At 31.4% G+C, this 18,483-nt stretch overlaps 3 protein-coding genes and 1 long non-coding RNA gene across 6 annotated transcripts; 2 read left to right on the top strand and 2 right to left on the bottom strand.

The window, feature by feature from the left end:
* The first annotated feature begins 1,398 nt into the window (after window positions 1–1,398).
* LOC111312019 (ataxin-3 homolog) lies at window positions 1,399–4,571 on the top strand. Its single transcript, XM_022911925.2, has 2 exons — window positions 1,399–1,818; window positions 3,772–4,571. Exons 1-2 carry the CDS (start codon window positions 1,567–1,569, stop codon window positions 4,360–4,362), a joined length of 843 nt encoding a protein of 280 aa, XP_022767660.2. The 5' UTR covers window positions 1,399–1,566; the 3' UTR covers window positions 4,363–4,571.
* On the bottom strand, window positions 4,508–11,478 carry LOC111312020 (uncharacterized). Of its 3 annotated transcripts, none has more exons than XR_016342888.1 (7): window positions 11,129–11,478; window positions 10,914–11,003; window positions 10,352–10,476; window positions 9,350–9,472; window positions 8,315–8,435; window positions 7,655–7,826; window positions 4,508–4,998 (listed from the first exon to the last, which is right to left on the bottom strand). It is a non-coding gene; the product is annotated as an uncharacterized LOC111312020 (long non-coding RNA). The 3 variants fall into 3 exon arrangements; XR_016342886.1 differs by having other exon boundaries at window positions 9,360–9,472; XR_016342887.1 differs by lacking the exon at window positions 10,914–11,003 and having other exon boundaries at window positions 9,360–9,472.
* A 2,142-nt stretch (window positions 11,479–13,620) lies between these two features.
* LOC111312017 (reticulon-like protein B12) lies at window positions 13,621–15,688 on the top strand. Its single transcript, XM_022911923.2, has 4 exons — window positions 13,621–13,877; window positions 14,172–14,352; window positions 14,814–15,025; window positions 15,273–15,688. Exons 1-4 carry the CDS (start codon window positions 13,811–13,813, stop codon window positions 15,440–15,442), a joined length of 630 nt encoding a protein of 209 aa, XP_022767658.1. The 5' UTR covers window positions 13,621–13,810; the 3' UTR covers window positions 15,443–15,688.
* A 290-nt stretch (window positions 15,689–15,978) lies between these two features.
* LOC111312015 (E3 ubiquitin-protein ligase HAKAI homolog) lies at window positions 15,979–18,301 on the bottom strand. The gene is made up of 3 exons (XM_022911921.2): window positions 17,927–18,301; window positions 17,592–17,650; window positions 15,979–17,312 (listed from the first exon to the last, which is right to left on the bottom strand). The coding sequence occupies exons 1-3, from the start codon at window positions 18,179–18,181 to the stop codon at window positions 16,160–16,162; spliced, it is 1,467 nt and encodes a 488-aa protein (XP_022767656.2). The 5' UTR covers window positions 18,182–18,301; the 3' UTR covers window positions 15,979–16,159.
* Window positions 18,302–18,483: the final 182 nt, after the last annotated feature.

Genomic DNA, 18,483 nt, shown 5'->3' with positions numbered 1-18,483 from the left:
TATATAAAACCTAAGACTCAAAAAACCTTGTAATGAAATAATTTTTTAATTGAACAATTATTATCAAACTTGAAGAAAATATGCAATATAAAACTCCTAAAAAAAAAAAATCAAATTCCATTACAACAAACTAAAAAATTTAATACCCATCTTACCTCATTTACTAAAAAAACATTATAAAAATTATACTTATAAAATTTAAAGTAACCGGAGGGATTTAACTCGATTCGATTACTTAAAATTGAATTTTTTTTTTAAATCAGATTTCAGGTCGAATCAAGTAACAATAAAAAAATTTGAGATAGGATAAAGGTCAAATTTTAGATAAATATGATCCGATCCGGTCTGACCTAATATGATATATATTTATAAAAAATTATTTTTAATTTTTAATTTATATATTTATATTTATTTAAATTTATATTTATATTAAAAATAATATTTTATTAATTTTGAATAAAATCTAATTGAGTACGATTTTATATAATATCGAATTAAGTCAAATTTAAATATAAAATAATTTTAAAAATTAGATTAAATTGAATTCAAATATTATAAGTATAAATCAGGTCAAATTCGAGATAATAAAAACCTACCTGCACTCGACATCCTTATGTCTAACAATTTGACCAACAAACTTCACTCAGTATAAACACCAACCGAAAAACTTTAAACTAAAACCAATATAATTAATTACAAATTACAATTCACAAATACACCTAATAAAGCATCAAAAATTAAACACACTTTATGATAAAAATTGTTGCTAAGTATCATTTAAAAATAGCAGTTTAGTGAATTGTAATATATAATTCTAACTATAAATAAAAATAAAATTATTACTATTATTAAATAAAATATTAAAAAATTATCCGTAAATGTCATTAAATATTGATTATTGAATATTAAAAGAATTTGACCATGTGTCAATTGAATCCAATATAATTAAGACTACATAACCTAAATTAAGCCATCGTAATTGGAAAATGCTACAGTATCGATTTAGCTAACTTTTAATGTAAGTTCTTGATTATTGATTTGTACTACCACCAATTTTTTTTTTTTTTCAAAACGACAGAAGTTCTTTTGCACGTGGGAATAGTTCTTTTGCAAGTGCTGAGTTTCACAGATAATTTTTAAGTCAAATATAAGGTAATTTATGGTTTCGTATTATATAAAATATTAATAATTTATATATTTACATTATATTTTATATAAAATTATATATTGTTATTTATATATAAATATTAAATATGTATTTTTAATTTTATTAAAAAATTTATAAATTTTATTAAAATTTAAAATTTTATTATTTTTATATCTTTTATTTATTTCATTTTTCGTCAATCATGCGTTAAATCGTTAAAGATTACCTAAATCCCTCGAATAAATTAATACAAGAAGAGAAACATTTAAAAAAGAAAAACTAATTCCCCATATTTTCTTTCTTTCGTCAGCATCTTCATCCTCCTTCCATTGCAGACGAAAAAGCTTTAGCCTTTAGGTATAATTAAAAAATATAAGAGGACAAATATTTTATTTAATATAATTGACTGGGTTGGGGCGATGGAAGGAGCGAGCAATGGAGGCATGTTGTACCACGAGGTACAAGAGTCGAAGCTATGCGCTGTCCATTGCGTCAACACGGTGTTACAAGGACCTTTCTTCTCCGAATTGGATTTCGCGGCGTTAGCCTCAGATCTTGACACCAAGGAGCGCCAAATGATGCTCGAAGGCACTGCTGCCGCCGCCTCCGCTGGCGATTTCCTCTCCGAGGAATCCCACAATGTCTCCCTTGGCGGCGATTTTAGTATCCAGGTTCCTTTTTTCTCTTTTTCTCTTTACTTTGCTCTTGTTGCCAAGATTGGATGGTAGGTAAGAATAAATCGAGAATTAAGTGTACCAGTTGGTTCTTTTGTTGAAAATATTAAAGCTCGTAGTTGCTGATAATGTTGAAAGATCAAATAAGAAAAGAAATGGAAATTTGGGGCTTTACCCTTTTCATGTTTTTTATGTCTAAGATTTAAAAAGATGAGCTTTTTGTCAAATAATAACAATTAGAGTTGAACGTTTAGTTCTTTGGAGTTTGAGTGATTAGGATTAGCAGTTTGGCGACAGAATTGTTAGATTAAGACATGGATACTTTGAATGTTTCGATCAGTTTGCTTGTGATTTAGTTCCATACAGTTGCTATGGTATTGAGATTTTACTTTTATTGACTTGGAAATTATGATTGTTTGGATAAGTTAAAACCCGAACTGCCTATGTGTTTTTGATGTATTGAAGTAGCTAATTTTGTCTTAATTTTCTACTTGAGTCCAGTTAGTTAAACAAAGCACCCAAAGAAATGGGAATCATGTTACAATTTATATGGTACTATACTACTATCTGTTTCACTTGGAATTCATCTGTGTCTTCATTGCATTCATTGCAGACTGAGTTAATTGTGTTAATATGCGTGATCCAGTTGGTTTTGGATCATATCGTATTAGCCAACCTGCCTTAAACGCGCATAAGTGGAGAGAGTACAATTCATGTTGTGAAATACTGGAAAATCTATATGTATAGGCAAGACGTATTTTCATCTTCAGTTCGTTCATTATAGAATGCATTTATTATGCGGATATAAATGGTGCAACTGCTAATCAAAATATTAGCCTCGCAAGTCTGGCTTTTCCATATAAGGAAGCTTACTCCTGCAAAACGCTTTCATTCTAGTGTTCTTTGTAGTTGACGTAGATAGCAACATGTCAACTCCCAAAAGAGGGTGTGTGCATGCGTGTAAACTGGGGATAAGACATTGAGTGATAGACAGCAAGATATTCAATATCCAAATGCTTAAATACGCTTATCCAGAAAAAAAAAATTAGCATACTTTGGGGTATAATCTAAAGGAAAAGACTTTCTTTTTCACAGTGAAATGCATGAGAATCTTGACGTAGATTATTTTTGGCACATAAGAATCCTATTGTCATAACAATGGTGTGGTTGGGGCAATTATCAAGAAGTAATGTAGGATAAGGCATTCATCTTGAAATTTCTTTATGGTAATTTCCCTCTATGATATCTTCAATCTTAGTTGGTCATTGGCATCTACGGTTGGTTTTTACATGTAAATACCATATGTCTTGTATATCTCCTATGAGATAAAGTAAAAGAATTCAGTTGATACTGTCAAAACTTTGCAGCTCCATAGGTCTTAAACATGCTTCCTAATATGTGAATATATGAAGTCTTAGGACTTAGGAGCCATTCATAGGTATCTTGAAAATAGAATTAGCATGGTTAAATCTAAGAATGCTATTGGCTTCTTTCAATTTCGGGAGGGTAGGCATGTGAGGTAGACCATTGCTGACTTTATTGTACTAGTTAGCAACTTAGCATAATTTTTGCCTTGTATTTTCCTTTATAAAATCATGATGTTTCAGTGGCCATTCATGCATGCCCAAACAGGATTATGGTTTCAATATTCTTACATGTGGGATGGCATGATTTGGCACATAGAACTCCGTTAAACTCAGTTAAGGTATTCTATGGTTGTCACTTATGCCTTCCTTTTCTCTCTCTCTCTCTCTCACACACACACACACATACACACGCATGCACAGATAGTCTTCTTCCACTATTTAGTGTTGAAAGCAGTCCTTATGTGTCATGTTGGTTGTTCTAAAAAGTGCAATGTGTACGTCTGATCTAATTTTTAAGATGACACGCTTGTAACATTTATAGTATTGTCCTGATGATATCTATGCTGAAAACTCTTGTTCATAGGTTTTGCAAAAGGCTTTAGAAGTCTGGGACTTGCAAGTTATTCCCCTTGACTGCCCAATTGCTGAGCCTGCCCAAATTGACCCTGAGTTGGAAAATGCATTCATTTGTCATCTGCATGACCATTGGTTTTGTATCAGGAAAGTAAATGGAGAATGGTATAATTTCGACAGTCTTTATGCAGCCCCACAGCACTTCTCAAAGTTTTATCTCTCAGCCTATCTGGACTCATTAAAAGGATCTGGCTGGAGCATTTTCCTGGTGAGGGGAAACTTTCCAAAAGAGTGCTCCATTTCTTCCTCTGAAGCTTCTAATGGTTATGGGCAGTGGCTGTCCCCTGAGGATGCTGAGAGGATAACTAAATCATGCAACTTAACTGGGGCTCCTCCTCAAAGAAACAATTTGGCTCAACAGCAACCTGAGCGATTGCACTCATTGGATGAGACTGATATACAAATGCTTTCAGATATGGAAGATGAGGACTTAAAGGCCGCAATCGCTGCCAGTCTTATGGATTCTTCCCCAGCCACAGCCAGTGCTGAAGCTAGCACTCCTAAAACTGAAAATAAAGATAGCCGGGAAAAAACTGCATAAGAAGAAATATTCTTTTTGATATATATTTACTGGGCAAGTGATAATGAATCATGTCAGGCTTTAGATGGTTTGAAGGTTGAAAAAATATCTTCGGCGCGAGGTTGTAGCATTTTGCAGTATATACATTCATTACACATTTTCAAGTCAAACCTTAACATTGTAAAAGGCACTTTTCTTTGAAATACATCTCGTAGCATGCTGATAGTCCATAGATGGTCTCTGCTTCAGGGTTTCAGCCATAGTTGTTAGTTCTTTTGGGGCATATTACATGGTTTTCAGTCTCTATATTCTAAGTGTGCCTTGCCAGCACATAACATAACAGGCAGAAATAACTCTTGGAGAACATTTTTAACACAACGGATAAAGCTAGATATAAAAAAAAACTTAAAATCGGTTCTGTTTTAAAACTCTTAGGGCGTTTTCAGACGAAAGCCAAAACCGAGGTCAGGAAGTTTTTCTTTTCTGTTATTGCTAATGACCTTCGTTTTCTTCGTAAGTGCTGTCCTTTGACACCCTTGCTGGTCGTGAAACTTGATCTCTGAGATCCAGCTGGCCAACTAGATTACGATAATAACCTCGCTGAATGCCAAAACTACCCTCCAATCCAAACCCGTACAGCAATATTTATACCATGAACTGTAAAGTACGTAGTATAGTTCATTTACCATGTCACATTTAGGAATTAGGACAAACTCGTCAAACGACGCTAGTAACCTTAAAAGTTAGGATTAATATGTAAAATGGCTTATTGTATTTTTTTTCCAATTTAGTATTTAAAAAAATAAAATTTTTATTTTGATACTCTAATTTTTATTCTATTAAGTATTTTGATATTTTAAATTGTTACTGTTAATTAAATGATTGATATGATATGAATATTTAATAAAATCATGTCACATATTATAAATGTATAATAATCACCATTTCAACTATTGTCATGTTATTAAAAATTATAAATAAAATAAAATTTAATTTTTAAAAAAATTCAAAAAAAGTTTAAAAAGATAAAAAAGAAAAGATCGAAAAGAAAGATGGGTAAGAAGGAAAGGGGGAAAGAGCGAAGGGCAGCGTCGCCAATCGGTCTAAGGTTGAATTGGGGTCAGTCTGCCCCAAACCTGAAGGATCAGCGTCGGTCTGACTCAAACGAGCCTGGTCGGCATCGATTCGCCAAGTCCGCCGATGCGACCTTAGGCCAACGGGCAACAGTTTTCCTGCCTTCTCCTTCCCGCTCTTTCCTATTTCTCTCATTTTTCGAGTCTTTCTCTTTTTTATTATCTTTTTAAATTTTTGAATTAAATTTTTTTTTAAATTTTTTATTTAAATTCTAACATGAAAATTAAATGATATGACAATAATTAAACATTTATATCACGTGTTATGATATTATTGAGCACTAATGTCACATAAACAACTTAATAATGTTAATATGAAATATTAAAGGACTTGACGGAATAAAAATTTTGGTATCAAAATAAGAATTTTATTTATTTAAATATCATAATTATTAAAAATATATATAATAAGTATTTTTGTATTAAACCCTAAGGCAGTGTTTAATATTTTTTACAAGATCACCATAGTATTGTAATCATTAGACGATTTTATTATTAAGATGATATTAATACTCGTGATTTAAAATCATTTTTTTAATTAACAATCGTTAATTCTTAAGAATTAAATATCACTATATTTGATATTACTGAAAATCAAACATTATTTTATTCAAAAACACAAATAATCATGCATATTGTAATAGTTACACAAATTTTAAGAGTATTTAAAGAAAATAATTTGTAAAATATTAGTAATATTTATTTATTTTGTAATAAAATATAATTAAATTATTAAATATATTTATTTAGATTTTTATAATATAAATTATGTAAAAAAAATTTTGAATTAGAAAATAAATCCAATATATTAAATTCATAATAAAACAAAATAAAAAATTATATTATATATAAAATATTTAATTTAAAAAAAAGTAAAAAATATACAAATTATTTTAAATTTATTACAATAAATATTAATTTAAAAATATAAAATTTATAATATACAATAATTACAATTTTAAGATGCTGCAAATTTTTAATTTATAAATCTTATATAAATATACAAAAGTCAAAACTTATGGTAAAAAAAAGGTAATTGTCTTACGCTGATAGTCTAATTTTTTGACATATAGATATCTTTAATTAATTGCCATGTATCCATTACTTAAATATCTTCAATTTGATTTAATTTGATTTGATTCTAACCAAATTAATTGTAATTATATTTAACAGCTTAAATGTCTCTTTCAATTAATTTTAATTCTTAATTGATTTGATTTTAACTAAATTAATTATATTTACTCTTAATAGATTAAATCTCTCTCAATTAATTTTAATTCTTAGTTTAATTTGATTTTGATTATATTAATCACATTTATTTTTAATCTTACACAAATGTATAAAAGCTAAAATCTTTGGTAAAAAAATAATTATCCTATATGGATAGTATAAATTTTTTACAGAATAATTATCATGCATCCATTACTTAATATCTTTAATTTTAGTTACTTTGATTTAATTTTAACCAAATTAATTGCATTTATATTTAATAACTTAAATTTCTCTCTCAATTAATTTTAATTCATACATTTAATTTTAACAAATTAAATCTCTCTCAATTAATTTTAATTCTTAATTTAATTTGATTTTTATTAAATTAATCACATTTTTAATAGCTTATATCTCTATTAATTAATTTTATTTACCTTTTTTTTTTTTTTGCTTTTCAACACTATAAATATTATGTAATAAGGTTCAACCAAAAGAAACAATAATACTGGGTGATACTCCACTAGAAGAACTATCTACGAGTATCTAGTATATGAGTTGGGATTGATTTTCTCAAATACTCCTTTATTTAATTGTTTTGTTTTCATATTTCCTATACTTAAATGACTTAATTTTTTTTATTTTAGGGCCTATCTTTATACTTTATGACTTCTTTTTTTTTATTATTTTAGAGCCTACCTTTATATATATACTAGAAAGATGCCTGAGCTTCACTTCGGAAATGTTATTAACATTTAATTAAATTAATTTATAAAATGTGAGAATATTTAAAATAATAATAAAAAAATAAAGAATTGAACAATTAAAATGGTATGAAACAACTCAGTTTTCCCATTATGAAATGACTCGTAATTTTCTAAACTATATCTCTATTTTTTGCATGTTGCATAGTGGCAAATAACAAATGCCAATGAAAAAAATGTTACATGAAATGAGAAAGATTGATGTACCTCTTGAAATTTGTAGTTTGTATCCAATTGTCAACAATTGCTCTAACATTACCGTAAGAAAGCAGTGGCCAGTGGGTTCCATCATGCCATTCCCCTCAATGTTGTTGATTTGTAATACTGAAGTAAAATAATGTTGACTCCAGGTTTGCCATGGAAGCTTACACAGGCGTGCCTGCGGGGAAATGGGATTTAAGTTAATGTTCAACACATAATTATGCCAATAAAAGTGACAAAATCACTCAATTGTTATAACACTTTCTGAAAGTAAAAGTAAACAGTTTCATAATAAAACTCAGACCAACTTTAGGAAAAGATTTGATTAAATGCACTATTGCAGGTACAAATTTATAACACAAGAACAATGGATTGGCACTAACAAATTTTATATCAAACAATCCTGTCCTGTCTTTTTCTTGGCAAAAAGCTATAATTTGTAGTTTAATCTATGCTTTTGATGCATCCATCCATGTGCATGAATTATTTTAACTAAGAACTACAACAATGGCATTTAATAAAAAATTCATTAACCTATATCAACATCATAATAACCATTGAACATCTGATCAACACCATCAAATAAAAATTGAACCGTGGAAGAACAGTCACATGCATAACCAAGTAGCATATTTAGAAATAATTGTAGAAATAGTGGTTCTGAACCTTAAGTCAGGAGCAGGCAAGCTGAAGAATTGGAGACCACCACCATATTCAAGCTATCATAAGTCCTTTTGTGATTTGTTTATGCCAAATTACTGAAGACGGTTCCAAAAAAATCGAACTCCTGTTCCAGATAAATAGTTAACATTACGAAACAAATTAATACTCAAGATAAAATGATGTCCTAGGCCGTTCAAATTTCCTTTGATCTGTGAATCCATCATTGAAAGATTGAGCTTTGGACGTGAATTCAATGGAGTATTATAACGTGAAGTGTTAGCGCTGTTACTGTTGTTATTTGCTTTAATGAAAGACTGAGGTGAAATATCACGAGAATTACATGTTTCCTTATCTTCCAATCAATTCTCTGATCATTACATTATTGCTAGAACCAGGGAGAGTAGTTCCAGCAATGGATGCTACTGGGGAAGACACTATGAAACTCAATGTTGACTCAAACTCAATTAAGAGAGTTTTACCCTGAAGAGTTATTGAAACAATCTGTGCAAACAAAAGATTGCATGTAAAGCAAAACATCATTCAATCTTCAACCAAAGATTGCACTAATCATGATTAAGTGTTGAAGCTTTGATTTCAAATAGTACATACGTGAAAAGGAGGAACACTGAACTAGGCTAAAAAATAATATAATGTAGCTGGTTCAACTCAATGGTGACTTTGGCCGCCGTTAAATCTCGTCTTATTTTTAGAGAGAAAGTTCTATCAGCATGAAAAAGCATGTCAATAATTTGATACAAACAACAGTAATGAATTTGTGCATAGAACAATAACATCAGAGTGTTTTGCTCAGTTTAAACCACAGTAAGATTGGCAAAAGAAGACTAAAGCAAACATGCATTTTTTTTTTTTTTACATAAAAGTTTAGGTAAGCCATGACCACTCATTTCAGGATTAGATGCTTTTTGGTCACTGTGTGTGATCTTGTATGCCACTTTAAATTGCTGGATAACAACGTAAGTAAATTATCAATAAATCATGCAAAGGTCAAAATACATATGATTTCTTTTGGTATATTACTTTTAAATACCTTGCACTCCCAAGTATTGCCTGAATAGTGAATTGTTGATCCCTAGGCCAAATCAAGGTAGCAATGAAGTCACTGCAGCCTCATCGGAGTCAATTTTATTTGCCTTATGGCACCTAAAAAAAATAACAATACTCTCTTTCAAATAAAATATGCTTGTAAAGTTAAACTATATTTGGAATGTAAACCTGGTGGAAGAAAATTCATCTTGTTTAATATACAACACTGCAAAAGGACAACAAGATTGAGATTCACACAACATTTAAGAAAAGCAAAGTGCCCAAAGATCAGCACTACCAACAACAAATTAAGCCAGTTCCCAATGGGCATTGGAATGATGTTGAAATCATGGAAAATTTAAACAGTGCATTGGAATGATTCATTTCCAACAGAAAAATAAAAATTTATTTGAGCCTTTAAATCATAATGTTCTGATCCATATGAAGATTGCTTCACTTAATTGCATTGGTTTTAAGGTTGAAAAGGATGAGAAGAGGCATGTCTGGTGGAGACCATAAGAGCTCTTGGCCTGTTTTTCTCACATTTTTACAACCCCAAAGTATGCAAGTTGACCGGTGATCTAGAGGCCTGTCTTGATGTCATTTTATTTCTGCAGAGCTGGCTGGATGGCCTGCCCTTAAAACACAGGTGACTATTAACTAATTTTCTTATTGTCGTTATTGTGTGTTTTTGGTATTGCAAGAGGAGTCCTTGGTTTGGACGCCAATGGACAACTACATGAAAATACGATAGCCCTGTTTTTAGCATTATAGAACTTTCATATCAAATACTTAAAATCTACTCCTTAGATTAAGCCAGAAGGAAACCAATAAAGAGAACCAGCCACAAGACTTGCCCAGACACTTTGCTTACTATATTGTTTAACAAAAAAACTTGATGAATGATGATAAAAGTACAGAAAGTAAAAAAAAAAAAAAAGTTTATTAAAAGAAAACAAACACTGTATAAGTGCATTTATAAGTATTAGTTCTTACATTATTGCATATAAAGTGCACCCCAACGACCAAATATCAGTTCTCTCATCAATATCTGTATGGCTTGGGCAATCCCACGACTCAAGAGCTCGGAAAGGTGCTGAATAGTGCTGAGATGCCTATTCCTACATATGAAAACAACATCCAACAATAAGCATGGTAGAAGATGCATTAAGCTGATAGACAGAAAAATGTGCCTTGAAATATTACATTCAAACTTAAGCAGAATATTAAAGATGACAACTGATAGTACCATAAGATAATGCAATAAATTATTATGGCTTTTAAAAAATCAAGAAAATGACTTTTAACATATTTTATGATGATGAAAAAGGTAAATGCATCATACAAATATGCCAAGTATGTACTTATACGATTTTTTTTTTTTTTGCCAGCAAGATAAACAACTTTTATACAAAATATTGAGTACAAAATGAAGTATGAAAATCAGAAATACAAAAAACTTTTGAAAATTAATAAATCCAAATAAGTTGCATGCAAAGCAAAATAAAAAGAGTATACTAAACATGCAAATAAAGAAAAAAGAGGAAAGGAAAATTACCCATGAGAATTGAATCTCAGATAGACTATCGTAGAAAACCCAAAAAATTCATTTTGCTTTTATAGTTGGAAGAGTTTGCTCTTAATATACCTAACATGCAAACATGAAAAACCTCATAACGGTAATCCTCACAGCTTAAAATAAAGTCAATGAAAAAAATAAATTAACCGAAACTAAATTGTCAGTAATAAGAAGTTATTAGAATTTCAACTTACAGATTTTTTATCAGAAGCTGCAAAATCGATAAAGGATTGGTTCGACGTCGGAACCCATTGTCGGTCTTCATCTCCATCAAACTTTCACTAAACCCACAAAAGGTCTTCGATTCTTTTCCAAAGGCAATGGATTCAGTGTTTGCCGCCAATGTTCAATCTCCTGAAGGTCGGGGTAACTCATCATCTCTCCCTCTCTCTCACCTCTTTCAACGGACTACTATTATTCTCCATTTCCGATGCGTTTTTTTCTTTCTTGCTTTTTCCCCTATCTACATTTTCTAGAAGCTTTTCCCAGGCAGTTGCAGAAGCTTCTGGAAAAGCTTTGTTTTCACAATTACCCCTCAATTGATTTTTTTACATTGCTCACATGGCCTCTCTAGAGATGTTAAAGGATAAGGTACTGAATGTTTATTAATATATTTTAATTTTAATTTTAATTTCATTTTATATGTTAAAATGTTTAAGGTTTATATCATGTTCAAAGTAACTATTATATTTTATTTTGTTATGTTCAACATTACCTGACTCTAAATATATAAATTTTGAGTTCATAAATATAAAATATTATCTTATAATTAAAAAAAATTATATTATATATAAATTTATTGATATATAGACATACTTTTGTGAGTGAATCGTACATGTATAAAATTAATATAAATATATAAAATCTAAAGTCTTTGACAAAAAAAAATTATCCTAGGTGAATAATATAATTTTTTAACAAATAACTTTGAATAATTATCATTTATCTTTTACTTAATGTCTTCAATTTGAGTTAATTTGATTGAATTTTAACAAAATTAATTACATTTAAATTTAATAATTTAAATTTCTCTCTCAATTAATTTTAATATTTAATTAATTTGATTCAGATTAAATTAATTATATTTACTTTTGATATATTAAATCTCTCACAATTAATTTTAATTCCTAATTTAATTTGACTTTGATTAAATTAATTACATTTATTTTTAATAGCTTATATCTCTCTTAATTAATTTTATTTACTTTTTTCTTTTTTCAATACTATAAATATTATGATTCAACTAAAGAAACAATAATATTTAGTGATGCTCGACTGGAAGAACTAACCTCAAGCATCTAATATATGAGTTAAGATTTTTTTTCTCATATCTTTTTATTATTTAATCTTTTTTTTTTCATATTTCCTATACTTCGGACTTAATTTTTTATTTTAAGATATATCTCTCCATATATATTATTAATTATTTTTTGTGTTACTTGAGTATAACTATTGAATTTTTATTTTGATATTTTAATTTTAATTTCATTTTATATGTTAAAGTGCTTAAAGTTTATATTATGTTTAAAGCAAGTATTATATTTTGTATTATTATGTTCAACATTACATGACTCTAAATATATAAATTTTGAGTTGTTCATAAATATAAAATATTATCTTATAATTAAAAAAATTTTATATCATATATAAATATATGATATCTTACATAAATATATAAAAATAAAAATTTTTGATAAAAAAATAATTGTCTTATGTGAATAGCCTAAATTTTTGGCATGCAGATATTTTTAATTAATTTTCATATATCCATTACTTAATATTTTAAATTTAATTAATTTGATTTGATTATGATCAAATTATTTTATTTATATTTAATAACTTAAATTTCTCTTTCAATTAATTTTAATTCTTAATTGAATTTATTGTAACTAAATGAATTACATTTACTCTTAATAGATTAAATCTCTCTCAACTAATTTTGATTAAATTAATCACATCTATTTTTAATTTTATATAAATATATAAAATTAAAAGGCTTTGGAAAAATAATTATCCTATGTGAATAGTATAATTTTTTAAGATAACCTCCAATAATTATCATGTATCAATTATTTAATTTCTTAAATTTGAGTTAATTTGATTTATTTTAAGCAAATTAATTTCATTTTAATTTAATAACTTAAATTTCTCTCGCAATTAATTTTAATTAACACATTTATTTTTAATAGTTTATATCTCTTTTAATTAAGTTTATTTACTTTTTTTTTTTTTTTTGCTTTTCAATACTGTAAATATTATGTAATAAGGGTTCAACCAAAAGAAATCATAGTATTTAGTAATGTTTCCCTAACAGAACTATCCATGACTATCTAATATATAAATTGGGATTGGTTCTTTCAATCCTCCATTATTTAATTTTTTTTTTCATATTTTCTATACTTCTGACTTAATTTTTTATTTTAAGATATACCATACATTACCTAAAAATTATATAACATGTAGAAAACAGCGCACATGACCATCTGGCGAGCGTAAGTGAAGGGAATGTCTTCGCTCTTCGCATTCACATCTATTAGTATTACCATTATTTATTATCTAATTTAATTTAATTAATACTACTTGTTCTAAGCTAATATTAGGAGTTTATATATATATATATATATAATATTGGGAATTTGAAAGAAAAATAAAAGGGAAGAAAAGTTGGAAAAGGTATGAGTGGGATAACGCTTTTAGGCTGGCTCTGTGGTCACCAACCTTTCCTTTGAACAGCCGTCCCTATATAGTTCAAAAGACATTGGCAAAAGGTTAAGTAACCTATTACTTTTGTATATTTTTTTCCCTCTGAAGTCTGATGATCATCTCAAGGCCATCTAAATTTTGGGTTTAAAAGATCTGATATTTGATTCTTGCAAATGGGTTCACCTAATCGATTGTTTAACAGACAGAGAACTGTTCATGAGATCCTTGGAGGAGGTTTAGGTAAAGTTTCTCACTTTTTCAGTATTGGGTTTTCTTTTGAATTGATTTAGATACACTTGATGGAATCCCAATACAATTTCATTGGTTTATACTTTGGAAGTTCTTTCACTGTGAAATGGATCTTCCATGATCCTTTCTGTAACTTCTGCTTTAAAGCTTTAGGATCAAAGATGTTGCTTTATGGTGTAGGTGACTCTTTCTTTACTGCAATGACCATCCTTGATCTATTTCCATTTTCCAGTTGGTTTTAGAGTTTAGGTTGATGACATTTTTTTTTTTTTTTGCTCCGAGCAGTTGCAGATGTGATGTTATGGAGACGAGGGAATTTGACTGTGGGGATCTTGTTGGTCACTCTGGCTGTTTGGGTGGTATTTGAGAGATCTGGCTACACTCTGTTATCGCTTGTCTCTAGTGTTCTCCTCCTTCTCATTGTCATTCTATTTCTCTGGGCCAAATCTGCTGCAATTCTTAATCGGTAATTAATGAAACTATGCTATTCAAACTCAGATGTCATAAGATGCTATCAGTGCCTCACCAAATCTGTAGTAAAAATGTCATGTGTAGGGTGTAGTTAACAGCATATTATAATTTTATGAATAAAATTTTGGTGAATACTTTTCTCTTGCTCCAAGATTTTAGCTACTTTCTTCATTAAGCATCCTTTTTGTGTTCATTCATGCTTCATTTTATGCTTGCAATGCCTGATTTAGTTGTTTGCACATTATATTACGTTATGAACCATTGCTGGTGTATATTTGATGAAAAATTACATGCATAATGTTGACATTTTAATGAAAAAAAAGTTTAAAACAAGTACATAATTATTAGAATTAGAATAAAATGAAGTATGTTCCATTCTTCGGATTGATATGAATTTCCCATTTTTGCCAATTAGAAACTAGCAACTGAATTTTACTTATTGTTGTCTTAAAATAGCCCTGCTCCACCTCTTCCAGAGTTGTATCTATCAGAAGAAATGGTAAATGAAGTGGGAGCTGTCATCCGAGCCCATGTAAATGATTTTCTCTCTGCTTCTCAAGACATTGCATTGGGTAAAGATGCAAGGCTGTTCTTCAAGGTTGCTGCGTACTTGTTACTGCTTTCTGTTGTTGGTGGCTTCACTGATTTCATTACTTTGGGTTACACCGGTAAGCTTTAATTCCAATTTGTTACTATCTTTAGTATCTTCATCATCATCATCTTTATTTACAAGAGAGGAGGGGGGGGGGGGGGGTTTAGTTTAGGACCACCTTTCTCAGACTACTTTAAAGTTTCAATAGGAGTTCTGTTTCTTGATAAGTACAATAGAATTTTATGGCCCATGCATTGTTTCTCTTAGTGGTTTTAATTCTAGAGATACTTTGAGCATATGAATATCCGCTTTCCTTCTGGCAGGCCTTGTTGTTGTTCTCACCGTTCCAGCACTCTACGAGAGATACGAAGACCACATTGATTCTTATATCATAATTGGGTGCAGGAAAATGCAGCATTTGTATTTGAAATTTGATTCTAAGTTTGTGAACAGAATCCGGAAATGGATTTTGGAGAGGCAGAAGTTGAGCTGATTTCTGTTTTTTCTTCTTCAGTTTTCTTTCTTCTGTAGAAATTTGTTTTCCTTTCAGCTTGTGAGTGCCAATGGCAGGCACAGGTTTCTTGTTGAGCATTGGGGATGTGGAGAAATGCATTTTCTTTTTCTAAGATGATATTTTCCCTCTCTGTATTATTGTTTCCGGCATGTGAGTTCATTGGCTTTGACCAGAGAGATGTTAGGGAAGCTAAGCTACCAATCAATGAAATTATCTTCGGTGAAATGAATGGTTGAGGAGCATTTATACAAGGAAATATAGTTTTTACTTTTAAAAGACATTTTAGCTAAATGTAATTCTAAATGGGATCAAATTTTTGTGATCCCCATTTTTCAAGCCCGTGAACTTCAAATCTTCATGTTAATGTTACAGCTGTAACCAAATTTTGTTCTTTTGAGTTTTCGTTAATGGCATACGAATTAATGTAGGAAAGTTCGCCTGTCATGATATTCAAACTACGCCTGAAATGGCTCAAAACCTGAGGAATAATCAGATCTGAACCAAACCAAAAGCAGTGGAGAAAGGGAAGTTTTCCATTGAAGAACCTAGATGCAAATCATTAATTTGCAAAACTATATCTAAATCATATAGACGGGAGTAGAATGCTCTTAAGAAATTGACAGCCCATTACAAAGCTTAATCAAAGACCCAAAAGCAGAAAAGATCATAAGTTGACCACAAAAATACAAGCAAATTCTAGTCCTGGCTTCCTGCAAAGCCATCACGGTTCTCTTGCTGCCACCCAAACCCTTGTCCTTCACGACCCATATCACCAGAGTGGAACTTGCCTCGTTTAAGTTGTGACATATGATGAGGAAGTGGTGGAGGAGGTGGCGGAACTTGCATGGGCTGTGGTGCCAATATACCTTTGCCCTCCATAGGGTCTATGGCATTACTACCCTGCACAGCTTCCATCCCTTTGTTGGCTGATGGTGGGGCAGGAATCAATGGTAAAACTCCAGGATTTCGCCCATAATCACCTTGATAATTTGCAAAACCGTCCCCCATCATGTGACCACCTGGCGTAGCTTCAAAATGGACACCAGGTTGCCCTCCATTCCAGGGCTGAGGATAAGCTGCAGGGTAATTTAAACCCCCAATTGGACCCGGTGGGAAACCCAACAATGACCCCTGTTCGGAACCAACATCTGGTGCTGAGCTCGGCCGAGCCATCTCAAAGGGAGCACCATAAAATGGTTGAGCTCCATCAGTTGGAAATGGAGGAACACCGTATGGAGTTAACATAGGGTTTGAATTCATTGGAATAACATAATTAGGTGGTTGCATGGAAGGCATAGGTTGGTATTCAGAAAACTGGGTCTCAGACAAAAGTCCCTGCTGCTTGTCTGAAAACTGACTAGATTCTGGTTGTGGGGTGCCCTGTTTGTCAAAGCCTTGTTGGAAGAGGTTGTAAGGGCCAGGCCTGTCAAAGCCAGGGGGATGGCTATTGTCCGGTTGGGGCTCTGATGAATAATTCTGCAATTGACCAAATACTGGAGGCCCCTTTGTCTGCATCATTGGCCTTGGAGGCAATTGTTCTCTGGGCTGCTGCCAACGAGCTTTGTCTTCAATATCATGGACCTGGGGGTTTGAACCAGGAGAAATGGCAGGCCTTGGAGGAGCTCGAACAGTGGAATCTGAACCTGTAGGTTGCTTACCACTCTGAACCTCTGATTCTTTACCATCTTCCTTCTCTGCAGTAGGCTGTAAAAGGTCAGCATGGCTCTCATGGATATGAGATTCAAATTCAGTCTTCTTCAAAAACGACTTAAGACAGTGAGGGGCCGCACAGATGAAGATCCCCTCCATTATCTTGATTGTTTGAATCTTCTGTATACGTTCATCACAACTGTGAAAAAAAATAAGAAACAATATTTTTTCAATATCAATTACTTTTCTTTAAACTGAATAAAGATTAGTTCATGAATCAGCCAAAATCCGACCTACACAAGAAAAAAAAAATTCCACATGTTAATGATTTTGCTTAGTAAAATCTCGGAAAATTATTCCATCTTGGCTGTGAATACTTATGAACCATTCAAAAAACGCACATGGATGAACTAGCTACGAAATTCTACGATTCTTTAAACACCACAATCCATTAAAGAATTAAGAAGTGGTCACTTACAGATAGCAAATTGAATCACTCCTTGCACAATCGAGGCAGAAGGCATGCTCACAAGGACTCTACAAAAAAAAAAAAAGCATATACAATTTTCAAATACAGAAAACAAATTCCAATACATAAAGGAACTCCTAACAATGATTTTTGAGCAATTCCAACACTTAGCTAACGATCAAAACCTCCTTCACACTTGAATTGTTTCAAGTTTTCAACTTTAGACCAAAAACAAGATTAAATACCTAGCAAGGAAACTATTACTTAAAAAAAAACACTTCAGAAGTGAATTCCACTATTACTTTTTGTTCAATTTACAAATAGTAATGATTATTAAAACGTACCAAGCGGCCGTAGATCGCTATAGGAAAATCGCAGCGAACGCAGAAGTGGACTCGCTCACCAAGCTGGCGGCGGGATTTACGACCGACGGTCTTCACGAGGGAGGATGAAGTAGCGGCGCCAATGCTCTTGGCAACTGGAAGGTCGGCGAGAACGAGGTGGTCGGGGCAAGCCACCGTCACCGTTTCTGTTGGCAAGGACTTCACGGAGCCACCAGCGTCAGATGATGGGCCCTTACTTAGTCGGATTTGAAGCATCCTTGTTTCTTCGGCTCTTCCACGAAATCAAAATTCGATTAAAAAAAATCTTCTTTTCCTTCTTCTAGAGGGATAATGGAATCAAATTTCGTGATTGATCGAATTTATTAAATAGATTGCGGTTTTGGTCTGCCTGATACCTAAAGCGGGTAGGATTGAGCCATTTCTTGGGCCGCTGGATTAAGGCCTGTTAAGCCAGCTGGACAAGCTTCCGCTCCTTTTTGTACCAATAGCCGAAAAAGGCTTGTTTTGCCGGTTGGTGTTGAGGCCCAAATGGTGGTCTACTGGACCGACTCACATTT

This window comes from Durio zibethinus, chromosome 1, assembly GCF_047325235.1.
Source record: "Durio zibethinus cultivar Kanyao isolate XHJ-2024 chromosome 1, ASM4732523v1, whole genome shotgun sequence".
In the NCBI taxonomy this organism is placed as follows: domain Eukaryota; kingdom Viridiplantae; phylum Streptophyta; class Magnoliopsida; order Malvales; family Malvaceae; genus Durio; species Durio zibethinus.
Note: the sequence above shows the minus strand (reverse complement) of the source record. Positions and strands in the feature narration are given on the sequence as shown.

Bases quoted from the DNA above. Each gene is read 5' to 3' on its own strand.
- LOC111312019 (XM_022911925.2), top strand. From the start codon at position 1,567: ATGGAAGGAGCGAGCAATGGAGGCATGTTGTACCACGAGGTACAAGAG. The intron at 1,819-3,771 runs GTTCCTTTTTTC...TCTTGTTCATAG, and splicing joins GCGGCGATTTTAGTATCCAG to GTTTTGCAAAAGGCTTTAGA.
- LOC111312017 (XM_022911923.2), top strand. From the start codon at position 13,811: ATGGGTTCACCTAATCGATTGTTTAACAGACAGAGAACTGTTCATGAG. The intron at 13,878-14,171 runs GTAAAGTTTCTC...TGCTCCGAGCAG, and splicing joins GATCCTTGGAGGAGGTTTAG to TTGCAGATGTGATGTTATGG. The intron at 15,026-15,272 runs GTAAGCTTTAAT...TCCTTCTGGCAG, and splicing joins CATTACTTTGGGTTACACCG to GCCTTGTTGTTGTTCTCACC.
- LOC111312015 (XM_022911921.2), bottom strand. From the start codon at position 18,181: ATGCTTCAAATCCGACTAAGTAAGGGCCCATCATCTGACGCTGGTGGC. The intron at 17,651-17,926 runs GTACGTTTTAAT...TTTTTTTTGTAG, and splicing joins TAGCGATCTACGGCCGCTTG to AGTCCTTGTGAGCATGCCTT. The intron at 17,313-17,591 runs GTAAGTGACCAC...TTTTTTTCACAG, and splicing joins AGTGATTCAATTTGCTATCT to TTGTGATGAACGTATACAGA.